Source organism: Pseudonaja textilis, chromosome 7, assembly GCF_049901715.1.
Source record: "Pseudonaja textilis isolate UNSWEBS1 chromosome 7, rPseTex1.2, whole genome shotgun sequence".
Classification (NCBI taxonomy): domain Eukaryota; kingdom Metazoa; phylum Chordata; class Lepidosauria; order Squamata; family Elapidae; genus Pseudonaja; species Pseudonaja textilis.
The window spans coordinates 53,522,390-53,545,783 of NC_141996.1; the positions used below are offsets into that span (position 1 = coordinate 53,522,390).

Here is a 23,394-nt window from a genome sequence, read left to right on the forward strand (position 1 = left end):
TTTCCTGCATGGGAATATCAGCAATTAGATATTCCAAAAGACTTTAGTCAAACTTTTGTTATTTTCTACCATGGCCTTATATTACTAAAATAGTTTGCTAATTTACCAGCAAAGTATAGCTGAAGTGTGGCATATAAGCAAAGAAGACTCTAGGCTTCAGTAGCAAACGTTTGGATTGGATTGGAATGGAGTAGCAGAGTTGGAAGGGGTCTTGGAGGTCTACTAGTCCAACCCTATATCATTTCAGACAAATTATTGTCCAATCTTTTCTTAAAAACCTCCAGTGTTGGACCATTCACAACTTCTGGAGAAAAGTCATTCCACCATTGATTAATTGTAATCAGGAAATGTCTCCTTAGTTCTAGGTTGCTTCTCTCCTTGATTAGTTTCCACCGATTGCTTCTTGTCCTGCCTTCAGGTGCTTTGAATTATGGGACAAGCTGTGTGTCTGTTCTGTTTTACCCTGCAGTTCTTTTGTTATATGTTAAACAGTTGTGTTACACATATTCCTCAGGATACATGTGTTCTGAACTGTTTTGGGCTTCTTGGCACTGGCACTTCACGGATTTTGAGGGCCTGTTGCAAATGGACTCACAACTGGCACAATCAATCATATAAACAGCATCACACTGAAGAGAAATCAAACTGCGTTAGCATTACTGAAATCAGTAATGCTAAAAAAATTTGCTTATGTATCTAAATAGAAGGTAAAAATAATATCACTATGTATTTTCATTGACAAAATACAATGTAGCCATTTCACAGCATACATACATAGATATGCACACATACTGGTCAACTATAGCTCATTCTATCAATATAGTACCTCTTTTCATAGAAATCCACCTACAACATTTTGTTCTTAACAATCCAGAATGAAGTATGTCAGCCTCCTAACTGACTTTTTACCCTTACTTTATAATATAGGAGGAATCGAAACAGGGCGGGTAAGTTATTTAAAGCTCGGCTGGGAATTATTTTCTTATTTTACTGAACCTCTCAATTAGCAGTGATAATAGTTTCTAAATGTTAGGCTTGAAGTAACCTCCTCCACACAACCAGCCTCATCAGTCTGCACTCATGCCTTTCATCTTCCCATGCCACATGCCATGCAACAACCTACACCAATAGTTATACAGTAAGTTCATGAGACTTAAAAAAGTAAGCTTCCCTTTTTTTAAAAAAACTAGATAGGAAAAATCCCAGTGTTTCTTTTCTAAAGCTTAATTGCAGTTTGTAAGTCATACACTCAGGAAGATTCCTTGGATGCTTAAATGAGAATTCAGAATGGAAGGTCAGGTCAGACTTTTCTCCGCTATTTGCATTAAAAGTTAAATTGCATTTATTTATCTACAGTGTTCTTATATTATCCATGTCACCAAATGTTGGGCAGCAATGTATACAATGAAGATCCACTTCAAATGGTAGCTTCTCACTGTGTGTACTATCTTGTTCCACAATATTCATGTCAAATGATATGAATACATAAGTGAGTTTCCTCCTGCAACATAGAGATGTAGAAAAAATATAAAATAATTCTTAGTTATCTGCTAAAAAAAAGAAACCCATGAAACTGATATTTTAAACAGAATAACATCAAAATAAATCAACCATACTGCTCAGAATTCTTCTTTTTTGGCCCTTTAAGAACAATTAATACAATCCATTGCTAATCAGATATAGATATACAATATTTTTTCAATAGTTTATGATGATCAATTACATGCTAGAAAAATATACAGTACTCTTCATATCTTAATAGATTCCAATAACAGATAGGAAATAGCCAAGAAGTACAGATACACATGAAAAAATAAACCTAAAATCATTTTAATAATTTCAATCAAGTGTGAGACAATAGGATAAGTTCCAACCATGACATTTAATGTCCTACTATCTGAAATGTTTGTCCCTCCACAAAGTAGTTGTAACCAACCTTTATTAAACATTTTCTGAAACATCCAATATACATTACACATTTTATGGTCTTACTTTAAAGCCTTACTTTAAAATCATATTCTTGTGATGTTTTGTGCATATGCTCAAAGATTCTGAAAACAATCTGCATCTGAATGACTGCATAAGTTAAAAAAAATGGGTTCTTCTGAGATCAAAGGAATCTTTGCATGCCTTGAATGACTTAAAATCATTAAATATTTGACTTATTGCCCACTATTTAAAAAGGGTTTGGGATTATTTAAAGGAATGTTAGAGGTAAGATTCCAAATAGTTCATGTAATCTTCTTTATCCATGAGCAAAGACTTGCATAGATCTCTTATAAGCTTAGAAATGTGCATCTGATTTCTTTGTAGTCAAAAGCAACAGCAAATACTCGTAACACAATCTGCATTATTCCCATTTTTTGCTATTTTTTATTGGTTGTGAATTCAGTCTGACATGTGTATTAGCCCAGACTCAGGAATAAGTGCTGTATTTTGCAAATTGTGCTAAGAGAAATAGAAAGGAAACCAAGAGTGGTGGGGGTAGATTCAATGGAAATATTTCCAAGATTTCTCCTAACCCAGACAGGCATTGTTTTAGTTTCTAGCACACCATTTTTGGCACATGTATACATTGCCTAATGCTAATGGTAAAACAGTTTGGAGAGCTGAATGATATGCAGCTAGCCAAAGATTGATTAAATCAGTGCTTCCCAACCTGAGCAACTCTGTGGACTTCAATTCCCAGAATTCCCTGCCCAACAACTTGAAGTTGCCAAGATTGGGCAACAGTGGTTAAATACTTTCAGCTCATATGAAGATACTAGATTCATCAGATTCTACTCCATATTCACTACATGAATCAAATTAAAGCAGCCTAGGCACTCGTTGTTGAGGTGCTGTTTGAAAACATCCAACAAAGAGGAGCCCACCTCTTAAGTTAATTGGTTTCAATTCCTTATAAAAATATCTTAACCACAATCCCAGTATACACTTATTTGGGATTAAGTATCAAAATTATGTTGGATTGTTTGTGAGTGTGCATGCATTTAGTGGCATAATAAATGATAAAATATCAAATTGCATCAAGATTATCTCCATATTTATTTATGTATGTAGTTCAGATCTGATTTAGCACTTTCTAAGGGGCTGCTTTTTTCCCACCATGGACCTGTCCAGCCACTTAGATTAGCAGTCTTGGCTTTTCTGACCACTCCCTCAAGCTTTCCTATAGCTATGGAATCCTCTCTGTACAAAAGCGTGCTTGACTCTCACTATCCCAGAGGTTGGGAAAATGACAAAAACACATTAATTTCACCAAATTTTTAACTGAATTGAGTTTATTGATACTAATTTTAATTGCAGTTATATAGTTTCTTTCTCTCTCTTTATAGGAACTGGAGGCTTTTTGCCAGGAAGAATGGGCAGCTTTACCATCTGAGAAGATAAAGAGCCTCATCCACACATACCGCAAAAGGCTTCAAGCTGTCATTGATGTTAAAGGGGGCAATACACCCTCTTAAGAACTGGGGTATGTAAACTTTTGGTCAGAGTCATTTGGGTAGTTTCTGTTGTCATTATGATTTAAAAAGAGTAAATACAGTTGATTGATAATAAATGGTTTCAGCCAACCACTAACCATGAGTGACAAAAAAGTTATTGTGTTAGAGCAATAGCACTTAGACTTATAGACCGCTTTATAGTGCTTTACAGCCCTCTCTAAGCAGTTTACAGAGTCAGCATATTGCCCCCAACAGTCTGGGTCCTCATTTTACCCACCTCGGAAGGATGGAAGGCTGAGTCAACCTTGAGCCTGGTGGGATTTGAACTGCCAAATTGTAGGCAGCTGGTTACGGATGTAGCTTGCAATACTGCACTCTAACCACTGCACCACAGAGGCTCCTTCATCATATTCTTTATTCTTTATCATTCATATTCTCTGAAAAATGGCCAAGAAATCATACATTCTGCCAGGATATGTAAACTCATGAGCACAACTGTACGTGTGTGTGTGTGTGTGTGTGTGTGTGTGTGTGTTTTCACAGGTACTTACATGTTTGGTATTCAGCTTTGTTCGGGTATTTTCCCACGTCATTATAGTTGTGCTTTTAAAGTTGTAGCAAAGTTTCGGCAGAATCTCATCTGCCATCATCAGGCTTGTGTATTGTGTTCATCTGTGAGTCAGACTTTCACAGCCGTTTCTGTTTTAAATTTGGGGCTAGCCTACTGCTGTGCCAGAAGGGTTTTTTCTTCATCCTGATTGGTTGGGAGTCTTGGTCTGTGTTTATTGGTCTTGGAGTTTGCTGTGTTCTTCTTGATTGGTGTTTCTAATATCTTCTGTCTGTTTTGTGGCTTTTTTTGTCTTGATTGGCTGGCAACATTGTGTTCCTGTATTGGAGGCTTTTAGTGCAGCTTGGCTCCGAGTAAATGGATGGCTATCATTTATTAGGAAGCTAGGTTTCTTCTGGGTGCCTGGTTGGGGTGTGTTTGAGCTGGAGGTATCAGGGGGGATCTGTTTGTGCCCAGGTGTTTGCCTGGCTTGTGGTGTGGAGATTTTTTTGTTTGTGAGTGCAGGCTTTCAAATAATTGACAGTGGTGGAATCATCTCTTCTATTCATGCTTTCAAGTCTGACTCACAGATGAACACAATACAGAAGCCTGTTGAAGGCAGATGAGATTCTGCCGAAACGTTGCTACAACTTTAAAAGCACAACTACAATGACATGGGAAAATACCCAAACAAAGCTGAATAATATATATATATGTAATATATACACACACAGAGAGAGAGAGAGAGAGGAAAAAATATATATAACTGGATATAAATGCATTTTAACTTTATATTATTTATATATAATTACAAAAAAGATTGCACAGAACCTCCAGACACACAATTAAATTGGATCATGTGTAAATGTAATGAAAAAAATAAAGGAGAGAAAAGAAAAAGGATTTTAAAAACAAATTAACAAAGGAAAAGAAAAAAATAATGTTAAAAATTAGCTTGAATGTTCTCTCTCTCTCTCATATATATACATATACACACACACACATAAGTATGTATGTATGTATATGAGAGAGAAATTATAAATAAATAATACATAAAATCATGATTTTCTCTATTCTATTTTCCTTCTACTGAAGAATCTGAGTATTTCTTCCCAGCAACCCTTGAGAAAAATCTCAGGTATAACCCAAAACGGCCTTAGTGCTCAATGAAGCCTAATTTGAATGTCTACAGCCTCCTCTCACATTCCATCTGAAGAGTGTAACTAAATATGGATTCCACCACCACACCTTTCTCTCTCGCTCTCTTTATTTATTCTTTTGATTGATGTAAAAATTATGGGGAACTTGGTAGTCCACACCCTAATATGCAACTGTAAGTGGCCTGATAAAAGTACATAGCCTATTTGTCTAATGGCTATTAGGGATGTGCAGCATGTTGCATTCAAGGGAAAAGTACATAGGATGCTCATTGCATCACCTGTTAGTAACTATTTAAAGCAGCTGCATCTTTTCCTGGAATCTTTTCCTGCTGCAGCAGGAAAAGCTTTTAAAAGCTGCCAACGTGCTATGTGAATAGTTGCATGCATTCTTTTTATTTCCTTTTGAGGTGCTGCATAAACTTAAAAGTTACTCCTGTAAGTTAAATCTGCTAAATTCCCTCTTCCCCTTACTAAGGGTTTGTCCTCTTTTATATACAAAGCAAGATCAAAACATGGGGGAAGAGGAAGGGAAAAAAATCAATGTCTGGGCTTGCTTAAAGCATTTGAGATTATCAAGCAATTTAGTTCATATTTTACAAGCTGAAATGCTTGATTTTTATCAAAAGATTTGGGTCAGAAGTTTTTCCTGTTTGGAATGAAATATCTCTAAGGTTCCTTCATGGAATTTAAGTTTCTAGGTTAATTTAAGTGGTTATTACTTCACATGTTATTTTTATTTTTCATAAAATAACCACAGAGGTATTATACAGTGAAAATTACTTAGCTCCTTGGATTTTGTTTACAGTTTATAGTTGAGGCACACCTTCCCCAGATTTAAGCTCAGTTATTTTTCAAGAGGAATCAGACTTCATGACCTCATATGTTATCCAAGCACTGATAGCAGTGTTTACCAGTCCATCAAGATTAGCAGTGTGAAGGATGGTATGTTTCCATGGAAATGCTCAAACCCCTATAGAAATTACTGAGTTGTTCAGTAGACAATAGGTATTCTTTCACCAAACTACTTGCTCACAATGCTGTGTTTTAAATCAACTGCAGCTCTGAGCAGTGACAACCTTTTCACATATTTTTCAGCTGCTGAACAGTTTCATTTTTCCTTGGATCTGCTTTTTCAAGAGTCAAATGCCTGCCGTTTCAGGGCCTAGAGAAAGAGGGGCCATGACTGTGGAGCTGCTCTCAACTCCAATTATTTTCTACATAAAAGAGGAGTACACAACAGTAAGTGTAAAAGTAGAATTGCTCCCAAAGAATTATGGAGAAGATGTCCTCTTCGGGCCCTCTTCCATCCAACAGGATTTTGCAGGATTAGCTGGCTACAAAATCAATGTTTCAGAGAGATGTAAAGATTTGTGCCCAATGTTGTTTTAATTTATTTAGTGCCCAGAATGACATTAGATCATGGGTGTCAAGCTTGCCCTGTCATATTGCTGTCACACGACATTTTGCAACTTTTCTCCCTTCGTGGAGCTAGCCTGTATGTGACGTATCCAGTGCAGGCCACCAGTTTGACACCCCTGCATTAGATGTATTTAATAAAGTGTCTGCTATTACTGGAACAGCCAGCTATCAGCAGAAAATTTTCTTCTCCTTTTGTAGATTAAAGCAGGGGACTCCAACCTCGGCAGCTTGAAAACTTGTGGACTTCAACTCCCAGAATTTTCTAGCTGTGCGATGCTGGCTGGGGAATTCTAGGAGTTAAAGTCCACAAGTCCTCAAGCGGTGTAGGTTGGAGACCCCTGGGTTAAGGCAAACTAACTGTCAAATTGAACTTAGCTGCTACTGACTTCATGGACATGTCCCTATTGTTTGTTTGGCAACAATACAAAAGGTTATTTTATTGCCCCCCCTTTCTGGCCCCCAAAAGGCTTCTTATTTGGCCTTCTGTCCAAGGATTTCCATTGATTTTCCTTCCATTTGCTAAGAATCTAACGATAATTCTAATGATAATATGATAATGGTAAATAAGCTGATGTACAAGATACAAATGTCACATCTACCTATTGTGTTATCAGTGTTAAAAAAAAACCATGTGAGATGAATTAACAATAACATAACTTATAAACAGAACATTTAAAGCAAACAAATTTGGGAGTTTGTATCATAGACAAAATGCCATAAGAAAAGTTGATCAGATTGTTTGAAAGTCCTTACCCACGAACCTTTTGTTGAAAAAAGATTAATGCAAATATTGAAAAATATTATGTGGCATGACTTCAGTGTTATAAAATGGATATACGTAAGTTTATCTTTCTAATATTGCATACTTCTTTTAGCTGTTTCCTTTACTATCCATGCTTGAAGGATCCATCATGCTTGCTGCCTTGATAGCTGCTGAGAAAAAGAAAACACATTTCTCTGTGACAGTCGGAGCTCTCTCTAAAGTCATGTTGACATTCCTGTTGCTCTGGATTCTGCTAGAATGCCAAGGTTCTGGCAGCTATGCAAGGACACCAGGTGCTGGTTTTGACCCTGGTTTATATTCTCACAAAAGGATTGACTGACTCAGTCGGCATGTTTACAGTGCCAACAATACAATAACACAAGGTACATAGTTTTATACTGAGTCAGATCTTTGGTCCATCCAGCTCTCTGAATTTGAGAGCAGGAGAGGGGAACAAAAATTTTCAAATCTTCCAATTGAATTGAACATGAAGGTGTTTCCGTACAGTTCATTCTGCCACTATCTTAAGAGGGGTGGATGTGGAAATCTATTCCTTTGTTTCTGCAATATTCTGGCATAAATGTAGGACTAAATAAAGATAACAGAATAACAGAGTTGAAAGGCACCTTGGAGGTCGTCTAGTCCAGTCTCCTACTCAAGCAGGGGATTATATACCATTTCAGATAAATGGTTGTCCAATTTCTTCTTAAACTCCTCCAGTATTGGAGAACCCACAACAACTTCTTTCTTTTAATTCATGTTTTATTTGCAGTTTTCCTTTCATGCCATACATATTTTGTGGACAGTGTATTGACTGGGTCAATGTCCTTTTTAAACAATGCTAACAATAATAATAAGTATGCATAATCCTAATCTTCCAACTTCAACAATACCATTCTCTCTTTATAATTCTTTATCATTTTTTCCATTAATTATTTTCAACATAAATAATATTTCTTTGCACCATATATTTGTTATCTCCTAAGTCACTAATATTTAATATTTAAACAAATTACTCATTATTCCACCACAATTTCAATGCCCCAAATATCTAGAACTACTAATAAGGCCAAATATTAACAAATTGTAATCAATCCCAGGATTATATCTCAAAGTCCACACAATTTCTAATCCTTAAAAGTTTTAAGTTCACAATATATTTTAACTCACTGTTAATATTAATAATACAATTAGATTACCTAATCCTAAACTTCTACCTTCTACCCTTAATTTGTTTGTAATTATAATAAATTCCATTATCTGTTAGTATATATGCTACTATTTTCCCTATTTATGTGTTCTACTTTTTCATTTTATTAATATATTTTATCACTATCCATCATCCCTTAATCTTTTTGGAGTTCCATCATTTATTGACTTTTTAATCACCTTTTTATTCCTCTCTCTTGGAATCTTATAACTTTTTTGATATTTTTATATCCACTGAGTATCCCCTTTGAGTTGCCCTTTGTCTCTTTCTGCTGTATCATTTTAGCACCCATCCATAAGTCTCCCTTTTTTAAAAGAGATTTTTATTTTTTTCTCTAAACCTTTTTTTTTGAAGAAAATTTTCTTTCTTTTTTCTCTGTTCTATTATAAATTTTTAAGGAATTATCTATTTGATTCCTACTTTCTCTTCATTATCTTTGTCTTCTTGCATCTCATTTTGATTTTTCTCTTCCACTGCTTCTTCTAATTTCTCATCTATTTTCTGAATATCATGTTCATCTTTTCCCCCCAGTTGTTGAGAGGCTTATACACTCATTATTTTATCTTTAAACAATTCCCCTGTCTTCTTATTGTTCTTTATAGTTTCATGCATGCTTTTGAGCATCAACAGTATTTCTTCATATTATCCCCTGATAATCCATTTTGTAACAATTTAATAAAAAATACTCAATATACCTCTATGATTCCATCTCAATATTTAAAAACTCCAACAGAGCCAATTATTGATAGAATTTAGTCAATCCCATAGTTATACTTCCAAATCCCCTAAATTTGTAATCTTTAAAATTCTTTAGTATTTTGCAGCCTTTTGGTTTTCCAGTTATTTGTCTTGCCAATTGTCCAAGACAAGTTTAACTTTTCTTCTTTTCTTTTTTCTTCTATCACCTTTCTTCTTTTGCCTCATAGAATGTTCTCTCAAATAGCATTAATAATCCAAATCCAGATTAATCCACTAGGTTTCCTCCAATCTTTCTAATCTACAATCCAATAACCAGTTTCACTAGAGTTTAGGTAAAGGTGAAGGTAAAGGTTCCCCTCATTCATATGTGCTAGTTGTTCTGGCTCTAGGGGGCGGTGCTCATCTCTATTGCAAAGCTGAGGAGCTGGCACTATCTGAAGACATCTCTGTGGTCATGTGGCTGGCATGACTAAATGCCGAAGATGCACAGAATGCCCACCAAAGCGGCCCCTATTTTTCTACTTGCATTTTTACATGCTTTCGAACTGCTAGGTTGGCAGAGGCTGGGGCAAGTAATGGGAGCTCACTCCGTTATGTGATGCTAGGGATTCAAACCGCTGAACTGCCAACCTTTCTGATCGACAAGCCACTGAGCCATTGCGTTCAATAGAGTTTAGTTATTTGCAATTTAGTTCATCTTAAAAATCTTCAAAAAGAAAAGAAGCTCACTAAATATTTCAAAATATCCAAGTCGTCTTTTAAAATAGAAGCAAGGTCAGCCTGCCTTTCTTCTGTTATGTATATTAGACATTCATTGAAAGTTCTCATGCTGTAGTGCTCTTCTTCTTCCAGTAGATGGCTCTCCTGCTCCAAATTCCAACATTAAACAGTAAGTAAAAAACAGCTGATTATTCCATAAGTCCAGTCACCTTTCAGATTGTTTAAGCTTTTTTCCAGGTTTTCTGTATTTTAAAGGTTGCTTTGGGCATTATTTTAGCCTCTTAATTTCCAGTCTTTAGTCTTCTCTGTGTGTCTAATCGCTGCTTCCTTAGCACTTGGAGTTTATGTTTTGAAATTCTTGTACTTAAGTCTTTAGTGTAAGAGTTGGAAGTTATCTCACCCAGTTTCAATGCTCTGTCTATGAACCGCTCCAGCACAAATCTTATGGTCCTGGTTGTCCCAGCTTGTGACTTGCCAAAAATGGCCATAGTCCCTGCTGCCACTCAGGAGAGCTTGCTTTGGACCTAATGAGGAAATTGCAAGTTCCTTCTATGAAGCACTTCTCCTTTCTTTGCCACCCCTACAAGGCGGCTTTGAACCCGTAGGGTCTCCTGACAGCAATTGCCAGCTGGACTTTGCGGGACATGGCTGAGCCTGCTATTTTCCAAGCTGTTCTCACCGTGATGTCAACCGGAAGTCGAGAACCCACAACTTCTAAAGGCAAGCCATTTCATGGATTAATTTTCTGTCAAATTTCTCCTTATTTCTATATTAGTTCTCTCCTTGATTAGTTTCCATCCATTGCTTCTTGTCCTGCCTTCAGGTGCTTTGGAGAATAGGTTGTCCCACTCCTCTTCTTTGTGGAAGCCCCTTAAATATTGGAACACTGCTATCACGAAACCCCTAATTCTTTTTTTCATTAAACTAGACATACCGAATTTCTGCAACTGTTTTTCATATGTTTAAGCCTCCAGTCCCCTAATCATCTTTGTTCCTTTTCTTTGAGATTCTTTTAGAATATCAACATCTTTTTTATATTGTAGTGACCAAAATCGGATGCAGTGCTCCAGGTGTGGTCTTGCCAAGGCATTATAAAATGATACTGACAGTAACATTAGACTTTGCATCTATCCCTCTGTTAATGTAGCCTTGGACTTTTGCTTGGCTTTTTTTGGCAACTGCAGCACACTGCTGGCTCATATTTAAATGGTTGTCCACTATAACTCCTAGATCCATCTTGAGTTACTGCTATTGAGCCAGATACCTCCCATTCTACACCTGTGCATTTGGTTTTCCTTGCCTAAGTGCAAAATGTTACTTTTCTCACCATTGAATTTCATTTTGCTATATAGGGCCCAATGTTAAAGTTTGTCAAGATCCTTCTGTATTTTGAGCCTATCTTCTGGAATATTGTCTATTCCCACCAATTTGGTCTTGTTCCTCTTCTATCCCCTCATCTAAATAGTTTATGAAGATATTGAAGAGTATTGACCCTAAGACAGAATTTTGAGGTGCTCCACTGTATACTTTCCTCTATGTAGATACAGTTCCATTGAGAAATAAACCTTGAGTGCGGTTAAATGGATTCCTTGAAATGCTTTTTTCTCATATATTAAAGGCAGTGATGGGCAGACTTCAGGCTTTTAGGATATGGGATCTATTTTGGCTACCATTAGAGCTGAGAAATCCATGAGGTGGCGTCTGCTGGATTTACCCCAGGTTTCCCCTAAACTTATTTTTCGTGGTACATTTTACAAGATATTTTGTTGCTGCTATTATGGCACAAGTTGTACTCTGAAATCTTCATGGTTTATTCAAAGAATTATCAACAATCTGTTATTTTCGCTATCCTCACTAGGAGCCTGTTATTCAAGATACAGCACTTTCACATTATTTTCTAATACTTATTAATAATATTCATGGGACACTTGTACACCCTGAGTACTTCCACTCATACTCATTCATGTTCCTTACAAAGCAGTCTGAATCTGGTCCGTTATCTTCTTCACTTCTGCTGACCAACCGCTTCAGGGAAAGTGCAATGGTTATCCCCCAGCTAATTAAGGGGGAAGTGCCAAGAAAGCCATCCAGTTGGGATACCACCTCCGAGCTACCAGTGATCATAGAATAAAAAACACTTCCCTCCATTCAACATGCAAACAACATGCAAAAATTGTGTGCATGTTTTTCATTATGTGTATCTGCATTTGTTTCATCTTTTTAAAGAAACTGTAGCAATGGGAAATTGTGAGAAAACAGGTTAATTGAGAAATAATATAAATCTACTTACTGCTATTCCTCTGTGTATTTAAAAGCATAAATGCAATTTAGTAGTCCTATAAGTGTAACAACTGACCATATTTATTTGGTCAATTCTGGACAGTTGAACATCAGAAAGAGGATAATAAATCTCTGTGTAAACTGTGGTAGGGTGTTGGTGGGGAAGAATAAATATTGTCTGGCACCCAGGAGCTGGATTACAATAATTCCCAGCAGGGGGAAAATGAATTCCCCACATTTGCAGAACAATGATTCAGCAGAATTATCCGCTTTGCTCTGGTTTCAAATAACCTGCAACAGGATCAGAAATAAATCAGTTCAGCCCCCCCCCAAAGCATACAATGGGTTGTGCTCAGTCTGGAGCCAGTTCCAAACTGGGCACAAATTTGGTATGGAGGTGCCAGTAACTGAATATGTTTTTCCTTGTGCTGAAATAAGAAGCTAGTTGCTCAATGCACGTTAGAATCAACCCTGTATTGTCTATCAGTTGCTCAGAAATATTTCCTCTGTTACCAGTGAATTAGAACAATTTATGATATACCACGAGCCAATCCATTATACTTTGCTTTGCTTTTGCTTCTGGAAAATTTCTGTCTCTTAACCTATTTTCTCACTCAAATAACCACAAAGGGTAGTTATGCCTGCAGGAAATTTTTGAGCATGTTGAGATCTGTGTGCACAGCATGGGAAAATAGCAGAAGAGGGAGGAGAGGGAGAAAAGATTAGATATATTTGCCTCCGGGAACAAGTTTCCCATTCTTTCTTCTGGTTCTGCAGGTAGTTTTAACTTGCTTTCATACATATAGATCCAAGCTTATCATTGCTCATTGGGCTTGATTCCATCTACTTCATGCAGACAAACCTTTCTTTTAAGTTTGCTGGGCTAGAAATAAATTAGCAGATTTTGACTTTGTATGCCGCAAAACAACAAAAATAAATGTTTCAGGAATGATTCATATTTTCTTTCATGTTCCTGTTTTCTTTATTAGCAATTGGCTCTTAGAACAACAGCAGACTTTGATTACCTAGATTCCAACCTTTGTCTAGATATAGTCTGTGTATATATGCTGAAATGACAATACTTATGTGGTGACAAATTAGCTAGGATCTGACAGATATATGAATCTATTTTGCTGCAATATGCTTGGTAAACTCTGGGCAGTATCTGGAAAGTCAGCTGAGGTGCCTGCCCTGTTTATTATGACTAACAGCTCAATCCTCTGCAGTTCTATTTTGATTTAGACTCCCTGAATTCAGTGAACCTTATTCCCAAGTGAGTCTAATCACAATATGAGATCATAATCCAAATTATGCAAATTAAAGCCTCATGTTGGAGTGGAAGAAAAATAGTGTGCAACATGGAGATCTCTGGATATGTTAAACCATACCCCAGCCATCCCTTACAATTGAACGAGCTGAGTGGGGCTTATTGGAACTGAAGGTCTTCCTATGTATCTGTTAGCCTATTCCTGCTTTGGGCTATATTGCTTCATAATGAAGAAAGGGCTTGTATGACACAAAGTTTTTATAAATATATACCATATTTTCTTGACAGAAAGAATGTTTTTCCTGAAATAGTAGAGGGTGTTATTTTACATTTGCTGTTAAGATTAGAAGAAATGATTGAAAACAAAGGAATTGACAGCAGCTGCCTAAGGCTGTAAAGTATTCCACCTTCTGAAGTTTAGGTACTTTTGAGAGGCAATGTTTGCTGATGTTTTTAACATTTTGTAACATTTAAACAAGCTTTCTCTCTTTTTTTCATTTTCCTAGGTAATTTTTTCCATTGCCTTATCACCAATATTCTTTTCCCTTTCACTCCTTTCCTTCCTAATGCTGCCAACCTTCCCATTATATTTTTCCTATTTCCTTTTTGCTGTTTCTGCTAGAAGAATGTATCTATTAATGAATACTTTTTCCCAGGTATCTCCATAAAAATAGCGATGGCACTTACATTTATATACTGCTTCATAGTATTTTACAGCACTCTCTAAGTGGTTTACAGGGTCAGCAATTGTCCCCCAAAATATGGGACCTCATTTTACTGACCATGAAAGGATGAAAAGCTGAGTCAACTCTGAGCCTGTCGCTCAGTGGGCAGAGTTGCCTGCAATACTGCTTTCTAAACCACTGCGCCACTATGGTATAATTCAAAATAATTCACAGCATTAGAGAATCATAAATTATAAGGAGCCATTTATGCCATCAAGTTCAGGTCTTGCTCAGTGCAGAGTTCCAAGGCAAAGCACCCCCAAAAGACGGCTGTTTAACCTCTGCTTGAGTAGACCTAATGGAGAGATGTTTTCTTTGTATTTGGTTATATTCTTATTGTATAAATTTTGTTGAATTTTTCTTTCAGTAAAATAGTTCTTTACCTTCCTTGTAGCTTCAGAGACACTTGATTTTCATGACAGCGATTATACAAAGTTATTGAATATAGAGTCCAGGCACCTAGCCCAGCAAGCTATCTGTAGGATAACCTGGTATCTCTTCTTGTCTAAAGCTTTAAAATATAAAACAACGAAGTTGTACCTATACAAAACACAAGGGCTAGTTGTGTGATTCTACAGTTTTTCTTGAATTAAATTAATACAATCAAACTTTAGATATAAAAATAAGTTGATTGGGAAAGAGTGAATAGAAGGAAGCATGAGGGAAGACAAAAGTTGTACATACAGAAATCCAGGTTAGCCCTAGATGAAGTAGTTATTTATCTACTTCTTGGATAAATTCTTGGGTAGATGTTCAGAGTTCAGAGAATACAACTAAAAAGAGATCATCTAGGCTTCTTGTTTAGATGTTATTAAGACAGATCCTCCTTGCCAGGTTTCCCCTCCCTTCCTTTTCTTCTTTCATTTGTTCTTTTTCAAACGACAAATTATATCGAATACATAGGAGACTATAAGCAAAGAGGCTGGCTGTGCTTTGCCCAAACAAGTCAAATGGTCATTTCTGATATTGGTCTAGCCAGTAAATTGATCTTTCTAACAACCTTTGTGGATTGAGAAATATGTTGCCTAGTTTTCACCAGTTGCATCACTGGTAAAAGGAGATATATGGAAAGCTGATCTGAAAAACAAAATATCAGTTCTGTTGATTCAGGTTGTCAGCATTGGGTCATTTACCCAATGCTTTGGGAGACAGTAGGGGCTTTATCAAAACCTCCTAATCGTTTGTCACAAAATTTAGAGTTAACAAATGCATATATTTACTGGCAATGGAACAATTTACAGAAGTAGTTTCAACAGGAGTTGATAATGCTGTGCATTTTTTCTGCCTATTCTTATCAGAGAGAGAAAAATTGCAGAATCAAAATTCTGTGCATGTCAAACTTCCTTGCCTTGTCAATCTTGGGTTGCTAAGCCAGCTGTAGCTGGAACCATTCTTGAAGATTCCCTTCTGTAGCTAGATGGTAGACCTAGCTGACCTTAACTTGTGTGATCTCAAAAGCTAAGCAGAGTTGGATTTGGTAAGCATTTGGATTGGAGACTTCAAAGTAATCAATAGGAATATATCAGTGTATCTTCATGAATAGCCTGATAGGTCTGAGGAGGTTGGTCTATATCGATACTTGGTAATTAAATAAGCTCAATAATCAGACTTAAAGTAGAGGATATTTTAAATATATGCTAGAAGTGTTATATATTATGAATACTGTTGCCCCAGTGGTCCTTAACTTATGCAACATCCCCACCCCCAAAAGCTAAATACAATGAACTGTTTCCCCAGAATTAGTTTTGTGGAAAACTAAAAATCATTTTGTGGGGAAAAATAGTCCATATAGCTTGAGTCCTTTGCATGGAAGTTGGTCACAAGAAAAAGAAAGGGCTTATCTATTTGCTCCAGGAGGAAATTAAACAAAACTCTCCTAAGAATACAGCTTTGTTCCATGACTGAGCTTAACTGTGACTAGGACGGCTGCCTCTTAAGTTGGTCTTGACATAAGTTGCTTGAGGATTCTGACAAAACTCATCTCTGAGAGAACCATTTTCATAAGCACTATAGAGCACAGCTTAAACTGAGAAAAGCCAGAGTGTTGGCTCTATGTTTTTAAAACCACATTTCTTCAGCAAGTGAGACAATAATGTATTATCTCTTAGCCTTCATTAGGGGGAAAATCCCATCAAAGACACACCAGGGGATAACTAAATAACTTGTTTTAAAGTTTTTCATGAATGTATTACATTTATTAATACATTATTAGCAATGTGGCTGTCTGGTTATTGTATTAGACGTCCACATAAATTACTGATAGTTTCCACTCCAAAAAATACAAAAGACATCATTTTGCATTTCAAAAATGGATGGGCAAGCAGAAGTCTATCAAAGTCATTTTCCAAAATGGCCAATAACCATTTACTACAGGTCCATTTCATGAACTATAGCATCAAAACCCATTATATGAATATCATACTATAAAATTTTGGAGTAAAGCCATTTTAAGTCTACCAAATTGTATCAATAAAATTTTTGAAATTATTGTGAGAATTATCTTCTTCTGGGGAATTAAAGATTCTTTGGAATTATTTTATGACAGAATTTTTATAAATGAATAATATGGAGATAATCATTTTTCTCTTATACTATATAGGAATGGCTCTCTGATATTCAATGGCTATAAATTTCAGGAAATTAGATACATTATGCATTATGGAATACAACTTTGCATTCCAAATTTTGGTACACTCTCCATAGTTGCTGAAATAAGTTTGGTTTAATATTTTCTTAAGCAATTGCTATTTAAATAATGGAAATGAAAATTGAAAAGTGCCCAAATTTATTTTCTTGATGAGTCAGTTTGATGCTGTTCTCCATAAAGTTATGAAATCACAATTTAGTGTAACTTGCAGAATCCTGTAGAAAATTAGTACCCATCCCTCTGCTATAAGAATGAAATATTTTGAGAAATATTAAAAAGCCAGAATATTATATTTCCCTGGATGAGAAATGGAGAAACATTTTTAGAGGGAGAAAGCAGCCACCACCTTTCCTTAATAGCCCATAGCAGATGTCAACACTTAAGAGATAAAGAGACAGATAGTTCTATTCATAAGCAAATACCTTCACCCAAGATCCAACACAGGAAAAAGCCATTAAGCCACAATAGGAATTACCCAACATCCTTTAAGAACACAAGCCCCTTCATTGCATTACTCCAGACATCAACCAAACTTAGACAAAAATCTAGGATTTGTACTTTGCTGTAGAGCCAGTTATGACCTCTATATAACCCCTACATGGCTCCCTGGGAGCCTGATAACAGTCAATAGAATACATGTTCTTGCACAGGAACAGAAAGTTCAAGTGCAAAGCCCAAGAGAAGGTATAACACCCTCCCCCCACTCTCAGCTCCATGTGGTCAGCTGCGCAGAATCACACATACTTGGTGGTTCTGCATTATCAATAAATCAATCAGCCTCCAGCCTCCATTTTGTCGCCAATGCCTTTCTCCCAGGTTGGAACTGAACCAGATGGATATTTCTTCCCTCATTCATGAAATGTAGGACTTCTAAAATGGCATCTGGCTGAAGTTTGCTTGGTGACAAAATTGTAACTTACAATGTATGCTCCTTCACTGTCCTGTGAAGGGAAAAGCCTTGTGGCATGTATTTTGGTTTCTGTTACCAGCATTATAACCTTACTGTAGCATACATGTGTACATAAACATACCATCATGCTATTCAGTTTCACTACTTAATACATTAAGTATTGATCAATCAAACCTTGATCAATCAAAGCATTTGTGTCATTTTTAAAGTAAGATAAAAAAGGTGCAACCTAGGTTACTATCTTTATTTGTATCACGCACAATATTTCCTTTTAACACCTGTGCTGGTTAATTCTGCAACATTTTGTCCACTATGCCATAAATGCAGCCAAAGCCCTGCTTTCAAGCTTATCCTAATTTATGCAAGCTAGGGCCTCTAACATAGAGACTACCTTGCAAACCAGTATACTATTGCCCACATCCCCTGACCTAGGACTATATACATATGCAGGATGCTTCACTGCATCTTTTTCAGCCTTTTTGGAAAGGTGTTACATAAAACTTTGTGATAGTTTCCATTGAGAAATTAATGTAATATATGGTTTTCCTAATCAATGAGAAGGAGTCACTTATGGATCAAGTCTAACTTCTGCTCAGTACAGGAAACAAACCAACCAAACAAAATAGTATTCTGAAGAGATCCTCCACAAAATAAATATTTAGTTGCCAGTTTCATTTGTATTTCCTTAGAATTAATAGATTCTTAATTTTTATAAATCAAGTACTTAATATACTAGGTTAGAAAATATTCCTTGTTGATCCATTTGTTATCAGAAACAGGTTTAAGAAAATCATTGGTCAACTTTGGGCAATAGTTTAAACATATGTTCCTCACTACCTGCCTAGAAAAAAGTACTGTTCACAAATGCAAAGGCAAAGTTTATTCAATTTTTCCCCATCAACCATTGGTCTACTCTCTTTTATTTAATCAGCATATACAGATGATATAGACTGAACTTGGATTTAGCAACGTCAAGCAGATACGGCGTGTAAGAGTTCAGAAATGTTCCCTTTAGGTTGAGTGGATAACATGACTTTTCCTCCATGTTTTACTTAGGACAAATGTTTTTCTTTAGCATCTGTTCAGTCTACCTCTTTGTGGTCAGTATCACCTGCAATGGATATTACACTCTAATTTGCACCCGGGGAGTAAGCTGCTATGCATTTTTGTTTCCAGAACAGAACCCTCCTATCAGTTGCTACAAATGATACAAGTGGATATATGATGTCAGTTTGGAAAGGGTCCCTCAATATCTACCAGGAACACAGAATGAAATATGAAGGGTACTACGGAAAAATGACCTTTCACCCACCTTGTCCCAAATATTTACGACATGATAGAACAGACAAATTGGTGAATTAATAACTGGCAAACCAATTTCAATGGGAAGAACTGCTTTCCATCTATTAGATAAGCATTATACTTAATTAGCAAGCGATATTGTAAATATATTACCTCATTTAGATCACGAGATGGATTCAGCTTTTAATTTTACTAGGTAAGAGGACCATAAAATATTACTTTAACATTAGACTATCTAATTTCAGGTAACACCCCATGTTGTCTTATGTGTAGAGTGGTATCTCCATCACTATAATGGAAATGATACATGAAACGAAGCACATATCACAACACAGACTATCCCCACCTGACTTCCACACACTTTGTTCCATTAGATGCAATGAATTGGTCTATGGAAGCAAAAGCAAAACCTTAAAAAAAATAATTTTTTTTGCTCAGTTAGGCTCTTGCACTCCAGGCAGGCATATCCTAGCTTTACATTGAAGCGTTCTTCCTCTGCTGCTTTAAAAACAGTATACTTGCATTTACTACTTTTTACCCTCACCTCTTTCTTCATTGTTCTCAACTCTCCTAAAATCTGTCTCACACCTATTTCCTGCAGCTAATTAACAGTACCCATAATCTGCTAAAGTAGCAATGATTTCTCTAAGAGTGTGAAATTCTAAAGGGCTTGGCATTTCCAGTTCCTAGGTTAACATCAGCATACATCTCATAGTATAAGCCTTTTATTCCCCGTATGTTTGGTTTCCAGCAACTGATTTAGGTTTGGTGTCCAATGAGCTTCTGCAAACCCATTCAGAGGTTGGTTGTCTTCTTTCAAGTAAAAGTTAGTAGCTGTACATTTGCTGCTGTTGTTCAGGTTGAACCTGCTGTTGCCCTGTCTGTTGGGATGGCTGGGGCTGAGACTGCAAGACATCAGTTTGAGGCACTGCCCTCCATGTTAAGGGATGCTGTTCTGATATTTGGCTCCCTAGTGGAGCAATGGAGTTCACCAGAGTTGTTAGGTTTATAAAATGAGCTACGGATGGCGGGTTGGTTGCCTCAGGCTGCGACTGTATCTGGATATCATTTTGGCGGTTGCCGTGCAACATGGCAGAACCAGTAACTGTATCGAATGTCACTGTGAGAATAGAATTGTCTAGCTGCAATTGGCGTTCAGGCGTGGCAAGGTGACCTACAGCCACAGGCTGTAGATTTGTAAATTGGGTTCCAGCAGCCGTAGTGATTGGAGTAACACTAATATTGGTCAAACCAACAGAGCTAGAAGGAGCTGACACATTTGGATCTCCGAGGGCCACCACCACCTGAAAAAAGAGTGACGAAAATTAGCACTGATAGGGCTGAAATTATCAATATGATTATTAGGATTGGAAATACAAGCCATATAAATGACAGGATGGAATAATTTAATCTAATGCTGAACCAAAAAATGGATAAACGTCACTATGATTTATATTTATCCTTACATTAAGCACTAAAAGCATTACTGAATACTCAATATGCTTCATGCTAGTAAAATGAAAATTTAAAATGAATTTCCTTGGGAAGTACTCATCATGTTAGCAATTCATAAATAGATTCAGTCAGGTTTTGATTAAAATGTGAAGCAAAATTCATGCTAATGCTAATATATTGAAATAGGATTATCTTCCTATTTCCCAAATTCTCTTCTGTCTGTAGCTGAAATTTAAACATTTTCTCACCCCAAATGATCTGATTATTTTTGGGTCAAGGTAATTTTATAAGTATTACATAAAATTACAATTATGCCGTAAGACAATATGGCATTAGCTTTCATTAACTGTAGAGAATGTACTAACACATCACATAAAGCCTCGATGTGACTTGTTTAATTTTGGATTCCTTTATTCTATAAAACCAGCACCATTATTTATTTATTAAGAAAATTTATATAATAGCCCTACTCACCGTGACTCTGGGTAGTTTATAAAAATAAAACCATGATTCAAAAGCCAATAAACCAATTCCAATGGTAACAATCAGACCAACCACTTGATAGGCTCCATATCAACCTGGAATTTCTAGGTTTGTTGGCAGAACCATGTCTTCAGGGCTTTTCAAAAGAGTGTGAAAGTGAGGACCAATCTTATTTCCGCAGGGATGGTGTTCTGCAGAGAGGGAGCCATCATGGAGAAGGCTCTTCTTCTTGATTCCAATAAATGGGCTTGCTTAAGAGAGAGGACCCATAACATTCCCTGCCTCCCTGCTCTGGTCGGTCAGATATGATTGAGAAAACTTAGTCCCGGGCCATATAGGGATTTAAATCAGCACCTTGAATTGGACACAGAAGCAAATTGGCAGCCAGTGCAACTCCTGCAACAGAGGGGATACATTTGAAAATCTAGGCTTGCACAGAACCATATAGGCTGCCACATTTTAAACCAATCAAAGCTTCTGGATACTTTTCAAGGGCAGCTCCATGTAGAGTGCCTTGCATTAGTCAAGATGGGAGGTGACTAGGCATAGGTAACTGCGAACAGGGTTTGTTGGTCCAGGAATCGTCTCCAGACAATGACAAAGTGTTTAGTAAGTTATGTGAACTTACCTAAGTGGTTTACTCAGCGAGTCACGATTCAATAAATCAGAGCTAAGAGCAATGAGTAAACCCACCTACAATCTACCTACCTACCTACCACACACATGGACATACTTTTGTGTGTGTGTATAAATGTGTGTGTGTATGTGTGGATAGGTAGGTAGGTAGATAGAATATATATAAAAATAAAAATCTCCCTAACACTCAGCCCAATAATGAAAACCTTATCACTGATCGTACCTCACAACTCGCAGGATTTTCAATTGCAGCACACATTTCAAACGTTTGCTGTGAAATAATGGGCAATGATACAAATCTCCCACTAGCATGACTAGATGCAGACTGAGCGGCGGACGCACAAACCAAAGATGGCCGCGCTAGCTCTGCCCCTTCTTGCTACAGACGAAAATGTAATCTATTTTGTGGATAGCCCTCGTATTTGATACAAGTCACATTTTTAAAAGTTCTATCCCATTTTTTGGCTTGCAAGTGGCGTTCACCTGTTGAAGGCTTTGCACTGCTGAATTAGTTTCATCTCCTACATTTCCTGTAAATTCCACTTCTTTTTCTGTATATTCAGTGAAGGCAGAATCTTCAGGCAGTTGTGTTTCTTCTTCTTCAGCAGGTTTGTGCTTCTGTTTATGACCTCGTTTATGAACCTTTGTATGCTTCCCTTCTGGTAATTCACTTTGTTCCAGAGCTAGATCTGACTATAGGAAAACATTTTGAAAAAATTCAATTTTACCTTTCCCATTTTACAGTACTTTATTTCAATAAATGAACCTCATGATAAACTCTAATTTGAAAGGGGAAGATTATAAAAGTATAAGTAACTCTGATTCTACTTGTTTAGGATTCAACCAAGATATTGCCCATACTAAAACAGCACAAAATCTACTAAAATTGAGGACTTCCAGTTTGAGCTTCTTTGGCAATGGACTGAAATCTGCAATTGTGCATGGTTTTGATCCGTGCTGGCTGCCGGAGCACCCCAAGCTGGCTGGATTCGGGGCAAAGCCACCCCGTAGAGGTGGTGAAGAGGGGGGAGACCACCAGCAGGGTTAAGGAAAGCTGCTTCTCTCCTCCCCAGCTGGCCATTACTCCCTTTCCCGAAGGCAGTTGCAGCAGTCAGAAATGGCCACCTCAAAGAAGAATTTGACCGAAAAAGAATGTGCAGGAAGAAGATAAGAAGAGAAAGTTTTGGTTGACTGGGTTGAACTGAAAAAGCAATAACATAAGGTACTTTGGAATTTGAACTATAAAGAATAATATTGTTCCCAAAGAAGATTTTGAAGCGGTGAAGGAGAGAAAGTGGAAAAAAGCAGCAAGAAGAAATAGCTTTGGATTATTTGGTGATCTTTGGTTATTGGATTTAAATGACTAAAATCAATCGGGTGGTTGTTTAAAAGTGGTTAAAATGGCATCACTCTTGGAAGAACTGAAAATGGAACTTAAAAAACAGAAAGAAGATGCACAAGAAGGAAGAGGGTTTTTTGGCTTTGTATTTCAATTTTTAGAAATGGAGATCTGGAACTATGAGAAACAACAAGAAATGCTTGTAGAACAAGAAGGGCGGGACAAAGAAGAAGCCATCTTTAATCATCAAGTAATTTTATGTGGGGGGAAAGGAAAGGGGGAAAGAGAGTGAAAAGTGTAAGATTTGAAAAAACAACCAGAAAAAGAATAGTTTGAAAAGTAATTACAACATTAGGAAGCAACAGAAGAGAGGATTACAAAAGAGAGAA

The 23,394-nt window shown here is 36.8% G+C and overlaps 1 protein-coding gene across 6 annotated transcripts in view; it reads right to left on the minus strand.

Moving 5' to 3' along the window:
• Positions 1-18,668: 18,668 nt before the first annotated feature.
• PRDM15 (PR/SET domain 15) overlaps positions 18,669-23,394 on the minus strand; it is a 47,018-nt gene continuing 42,292 nt past the window's right edge. For all 6 annotated transcript variants that reach the window (XM_026713586.2, XM_026713589.2, XM_087937653.1 and 3 more), the window contains exons 23-24: positions 22,150-22,359; positions 18,669-20,396 (exon numbers count right to left, since the gene is read on the minus strand). In XM_026713586.2, coding sequence (XP_026569371.1) covers positions 19,920-20,396; positions 22,150-22,359 — 687 coding nt within the window. In that variant the 3' untranslated portion in view covers positions 18,669-19,919. The remainder of the gene's footprint in view (positions 20,397-22,149; positions 22,360-23,394) is intronic.